Source organism: Papio anubis, chromosome 2, assembly GCF_008728515.1.
Source record: "Papio anubis isolate 15944 chromosome 2, Panubis1.0, whole genome shotgun sequence".
Classification (NCBI taxonomy): domain Eukaryota; kingdom Metazoa; phylum Chordata; class Mammalia; order Primates; family Cercopithecidae; genus Papio; species Papio anubis.
In genome coordinates, this window is record NC_044977.1 from 90,340,864 (window position 1) to 90,347,516 (window position 6,653).

General features: G+C 45.7%; 1 protein-coding gene across 8 annotated transcripts in view; it reads right to left on the minus strand.

Moving 5' to 3' along the window:
• DAG1 (dystroglycan 1) overlaps positions 1-6,653 on the minus strand; it is a 500,879-nt gene that overhangs the window by 21,795 nt on the left and 472,431 nt on the right. For 6 of the 8 annotated variants that reach the window (XM_021934395.2, XM_009200764.3, XM_009200766.2 and 3 more), the window contains exon 2: positions 965-1,380. In XM_021934395.2, the coding sequence (XP_021790087.1) occupies positions 965-1,264 (300 nt within the window). In that variant the 5' untranslated portion in view covers positions 1,265-1,380. The remainder of the gene's footprint in view (positions 1-964; positions 1,381-6,653) is intronic. The other 2 variants (XM_003894419.4, XM_021934396.2) reach the window with 1 other exon arrangement.

Genomic DNA, 6,653 nt, shown 5'->3' on the forward strand with positions numbered 1-6,653 from the left:
TGTAATCCCAGCACTTTGGGAGGCCGAGACGGGCGGATCACAAGGTCAGGAGATCAAGACCATCCTGGCTAAGACGGTGAAACCCCTTCTCTACTAAAACATACAAAAAACTAGCCGGGCGAGGTGGCGGGCGCCTGTAGTCCCAGCTACTCGGGAGGCTAAGGCAGGAGAATGGTGTAAACCCGGGAGGCGGAGCTTGCAGTGAGCTGAGATCACGTCACTGCACTCCAGTCTGGGTGACAGAGTGAGACTCCGTCTCAAAAAAAAAAAAAAAAAAAAGAAGATGTTCATAACTTGAGGGGTACATGCCACCCACCTGTCCGTGAAACAAACTCACTCAGGACCTAGGGGAAATTCCACGGTTCCACAAAGTCAGACAGAGAGATGGTGCTTCATCACACAAAAGCTTCCTATTTCACCTGATTTCTATCCTGGGTCAACTCAGACACTCTTCTCTACACGGGCCTCAGATTCCATTGTTCTCTGGATGGCTTCTCTAAAGGATATGGGGCAAGGCTGAAGTTTGGGTACTAATTTTGGTTCTTAAGTGATCAATTACATTAGCAAACATCAGCAAATTAGAGCAGAACTCCTATATTTATTTATATCTTATTTTAAAAAGTAAGTTCAAAGCATAAAAGTCCTATATTTTTTGGGTTTAACTCTGTGATTTATGAAAGGTAACCTTTCCCTATACATGTGACAGACCCTTCCAACAAATCCCTAAATCAGTTTTCAGTAGAACTTCCAGAGTAAAGGTGACATGGTGATGTCCTCAGAATGGGAACAAGAATAAAGATTAGGATGCTATTCTGAGTATACAGGGATCCTCTCATGAACATCAGTGGCTGTCCCTCTTCTAAGGGGGTACTGGAAGAACTGAGCTCGGAACTGGTGGAGCTTAGACTTGAGAAGGAAAAGGCACCAAAACTAAAACGGAAGATGAGAACTCTTCCTCATTTACCTCTATATCCAGTCTCACCTTGATGATGTCTCCACTGGAGGCAATCAAATCTGTTGGAATGGTCACTCGAAATGAGCGCCCGACGACAGCCGTGCCATCAGGAATGCCAACCACTGTGGGAACAGCCTCGTGGAGGTCTGAGAGCACTGAGTGCATGGATGCCTCAAGCTGGTTATCCCAGTCCCTGACAGCCTCTGAGGGTTCACTGGGCCAGTGGGACTGAGCCATAGCCACAGAGAGCAGGATTTGTGCCATCCCCCAGAGGGGGAGCAGCCGCGAGAGGCCCACAGACATCCTCATTCGAGGCCCAAGTTTGCTCAAGTCGATAGTCTTGCTAAGTAAAGAAGCAAGTGACTTGGTCCCAGAGCTGGGTCCTCACCCTCTGCACACCTGCTCCATCCCAGAGCACACAGAGCCTGAAAAAAAAAGAAAAGCAGATTCAGACTTGAGCAATTCCAGTGGTTCAAAGTCATATACTATCCTCCAGGAGTTACTACCAAAAACATCTACCCTGAGTTGGATCAAGGCTCTTACCCTCACGCTCTCTGATACAGAAGCCACCAGTTTCGTGCAACTCCTTAGCACTGGAAATGTGGCTGTCCATTAAATGTAAAATATACACTGGATTTTGAAAACTTTATAAAAAAGGAATGTAAAATGCCTCAAGAATACTTTTAAAATATTGATTGCAAACTGAAATGATATGTATTTTAGTAATATTTTGAATATAGTCAGATATATTCAGTAAAATATATTAAGTAAACAATAAGTATTAACAAAGAATAAATAATAAAGAAATGTATTAGATAGGACGGGAGTGGTGGCTCACACCTGTAATCCTGGCACCTTGGGAGACTAGGGCAGGCGGATCACTTGAGATAAGGAGTTCGAAACCAGCCTGGCCAACATGGTGAAATCCCATCTCCACTAAAAATATGAAAATTAGCCAGGCATGGTGGTGGGCACCTGTAATGCCAGCTACTCAGGGGGCTGAGGCAGGAGAATCGCTTGAACCCAGGCGGTGGAGGTTGCAGTGAGCCAAGATTGAGCCACTGCTCTCCAGCCTGGGTGACAGAGCGAGACTCCACCTCAAAAAAAAAAAAAAAAAAGTATTAAACAAAATATATGATTGAAATTAATTTAATCTGCTTTTATTCATGTGGCTACCAGGAAAATTTAAGTGACATATGTGGCTCATGTTATATTTCTGTTGGGTGGCACTGCTTTAGACCTAACTTCCAATTTACAGGAAATATGGGAGCCATGCAAAGAAAAATCACACAAACTAGAATGTGGGATCTTCTACAAAACAGCTGGCCTGGTATCTCCAAAAGCTGACATTCCTAAACATAAGATGACTCAATTTAGAGACAGCAACCAGACTTGATGTGTGTACCTTTTTGGGGGTGGAGGAGTGGGGACAGAGAAGGCTCTTGCTCTGTGGCCCAGGATAGAGTACAGTATTGTGTTCATAGCTCAACATAACCTTGAACTCCTGGGCTCAAGTGAATAGATGGGACTTCAGGTACACACCACTCCACTCAGCTAGTTTTTAAAAATTTTCTGTACAGACAGTGTCCCACTATGCTGCCCAGGCTGGCCTCAAATTCCTGGCCTTAAGCGATTCTCCTACCTCAGTCTCCCAGGATTAGAAAGGTGAGCAATCTTGCCCAATGTGTACATCTTGACTGGATTCTGGATTTACTTTTTTTTTTTTTGAGATGGAGTCTCGCTCTGTCGCCCAGGCTAGAGTGCAGTGGCACGATGTCCACTCACTGCAAGCTCTGCCGCCTCCCGGGTTCACACCATTCTCCTGCCTCAGCCTCCCTAGAAGCTGGGACTACAGGCGCCTGCCACCACGCCTGGCTAATTTTTTTGTATTTTCAGTAGAGACAGGGTTTCATCGTGTTCACCAGGATGGTCTCGATCTCCTGACCTCGTGATCCGCCCGCCTCGGCCTCCCCAAAGTGCTGGGATTATAGGCGTGAGCCACCGTGCCCGGCCTGGATTTACTTTTTAAAAAACACATGATGCCAGCTCCCAAAGTGGTAATTGAGGAATTTTGCATGTAAACTGGAAATGGGATTTACTGTTAATTTTCTTAGGTGATCTGATGGTAGTATGACTCTATAGGGAATTATCCTCAATCTTATGAATTGTATTTTGAAGTACTTAGGGATGAAGTGTCAAACACTTTGTAACTCACTTCAAAATGATTCAAAGAAAAAATATATACATGTATATATAGAGATACAGCCATGTAGCAAACCTAACAATGAGGCTTAGAAAAATACTTTTGAGGCTGGGCGGGCGCAGTGGCTCATGCTTGTAATCCCAGCACTTTGGGAGGCTGAGACAGCCAGTTCACTTGAGGTCAGGAGTTTAAGACCAGCCTGGCCAACATGGTATGGTAAAACCCTGTCTCTACTAAAAATACATGCCAGGCATGGTGGCTCACGCCTGTAACCCTAGCCTGTAACCTAGCACTTGGGAGGCCAAGGCAGGTGGATCACCTGAGGTCAGGAGTTCAAGACCAGCCTGGCCAACATGATGAAACCTCGTCTCTACTACAGATACAAAAATTAGCTGGACGTGGTGGTGTGTGCCTGTAGTCCCAGCTACTTAGGAGGCTGAGGCAGGAGAATCCCTTGAACCTGGGAGGCAGAAGTTACAGTGAGCGGAGATTACACCACCGCACTCCAGCCTGGGTGATAGAGCGAGACCCTGTCTCAAAAGCAATAAACAAATAAACATAGACATACATACATACCTACAAATACAAATGCAAAAATTAGCCAGGTGTGGTGGCGCGTGGCTGTAATCCCAGTTACTTGGGAGGCTGAGGCAGAAGAATTGCTTGAACCCAGGAGGTGGAGGCTGCAGTGAGCTGAGATCATGCCACTGCACTCCAGCCTGGGTGACAGAGCAAGACTTCATCACCAAAAAAAAAAAAACCACAACAAAAAAAGAACTTTGGGCCGGGCGTGGTGGCTCATGCCTGTAATCCCAGCACTTTCGGAGGCTAAGGTGAGCGGATCACAAGGTCAGAAGTTCGAGACCAGCCCTACCAAAATGGTGAAACACAGTATCTACAAAAAATACAAAATTAGCTGGACGTGGTGGCGCATGCCACCTGCTACTTGGGAAGCTGAGGCAGGAGAATCACTTGAACCCAGGAGGCAGAGGCTGCAGGGAGCTGAGATCGCGCCATTGCACTCCAGCCTGGGCAACAAGAGAAAAACTCCGTCTAAAAAGTAAAAATAAAAATAAAAACTTTGAAAAGACTTTAAAAAAAAAAAGTACCTGCATAGAGAAATGCTGCACCTGCCCACTCCTCACACCCACCCTAGGCACTAACTATAGGACCCATTTATTTATTTATTTATTTATTTATTTATTTATTTATTTATTTTTTGAGACAGAGTCTGGCTCTGTCGCCCAGGCTAGAGTGCTGTGGCCGGATCTCAGCTCACTGCAAGCTCCGCCTCCCGGGTTTACGCCATTCTCCTGCCTCAGCCTCCCGAGTAGCTGGGACTACAGGCGCCCGCCACCTCGCCCGGCTAGTTTTTTTTTTTGTATTTTTTAGTAGAGACGGGGTTTCACCGTGTTAGCCAGGATAGTCTCGATCTCCTGACCTCGTGATCCGCCCGTCTCGGCCTCCCAAAGTGCTGGGATTACAAGCTTGAGCCACCGTGCCCGGCCAGGACCCATTTATTAAACACATATTTGCAAACTCCACTCCAGTAAACAAGCCCCACACCCCCAAGAAAGTGACTAGAAATCTGTACATTTTACTCTGGGCCCCATCAGTTTCAGGTAGTTCAGGACACTTACTCTAGGCTGGCAGGCACACAGATGCCTTTCAGAACTTACTGGCCCACAGGTGACAACAGCCATCATGAGCAATTTCCATTCTGGAAAAAGATTAAACTCTGCCCTGAGCCCACGCTATTAAGAGGTCAAGTGACATTTTCTGACCTGAGTAATGCAAAGTAAATAAACCCAAAATTTCTAAAGAAAACAAAGCCACTACGGCCAGGTGCAGTGGCTCACACCTGCAATCCCAGCACTTTCAGAGGCCTAGGTGGGTAGATCACTTGATGTCAGGAGTTTGAGACCAGCCTGGCCAACATGGTGAAACCCCATCTCTACTACAAATACAAAAATTAGCCGGGTGTGGTGGTGCACGCCTGTAGTCCCAGCTACTCAGGAGGCCGAGGCAGAAGAATCGCTTGAACCCGGGAGGCAGAGGTTGCAGTGATCAGAGACTGCACCACTGCACTCCAGCCTGGGTGACAGAGCGAGACCCTCTCTCAAAAACAATACATACATACATACATACATACATACATACAAAAACAAATACAAAATTTAGCCGGGTGTGGTGGCAGGTGCCTATAATCCCAGCTACTTAGAAGGCTAAGGCAGGAGAATCACTGGAACCCGCTAGGCAGACGTTGCAGTGAGCGGAGATTGCACCACTGCACTCCAGCCTGGGCAACAGAGCAAGACCCTGTCTCAAAAACAATACATACATACATACATATATACATACATACAAACAAACAAATACAAAAAATAGACAGGTGTGGTGGCAGACGCCTGTAATCTCAGCTACGCGGGAGGCTGAGGCTGGAGAATTGCTGGAACCCAGGAGGCAGTGGTTGAAGTGAGCTGAGAATGTACCATTGCACTCCAGCCTGGGCAACAAGAGCAAAACTCCATCTCATTAAAGGGAAAAAAAAAAAAAAAAAAAAAAGGCAAAATAAACCAAAAGCAAGCAGAAGGAAATAATAAAAAGCAAAAAAACCCAATTAAACTGAAAACAAAAACAGAGAAAAACCAATGAAACAAACAACTAGTTACTTGAAAAGATTAATAAAATTATCAATCTCAAGTAAGAATGATAGAGGAAAAAAGAGAAGGCAATTACCAACATCAACAATGAAGCAGAAGATATCACTAGATACTGCAGGCATCAAAAAAAAATAAGGAAACACTATAAACAACTCTACACAGACAAATATGAATCAAACTAAACGAACAGATTCCTCTGAAAAAATACAAACTACAGCCAGGCGCGCGGTGGCTCACACCTGTAATCCCAGCACTTTGGGAGGCCGAGGCAGGCGGATCACGAGGTCAGGAGATCAAGACCATCCTGGCTAACATGGTGAAACCCTGTCTCTACTAAAAACACAAAAAATTAGCCAGGTGTGGTGGTGGGCGCCTGTAGTCCCAGCTACTCGGGAGGCTGAGGCAGGAGAATGGCGTGAACCTGGGAGGCAGAGCTTGCAGTGAGCCGAGATTGTGCCACTGCACTCCAGCCTGGGCGTCAGTGCCAGACTCCGTCTCAAAACAAACAAACAAACAAACTACTACAACTCATCCAATATGATATAATTTCTATTAAGACAATTTTTCTACAGACGCAGAGAGGGATAAAATGTTTTTAAAGACAGAAGTCCCAGCTACTCAGGAGGCTAAGGCAGGAGGTTGGCTTGGGCCCAGCAGTTCAAGGCTGTAATAAGCCATGATCACACCACTGTACTCTAGCCTGGGTGGCAGAGTGAGACTCTGTCTCAAAAGAAAAGAAAGAGAAAAAGAAAAAAAAAAGGAAAAGAAAAAGAAAAATAAAGAAGAAAAGAAGGGCCGGGCGCGGTGGCTCACGCCTGTAATCCCAGCACTT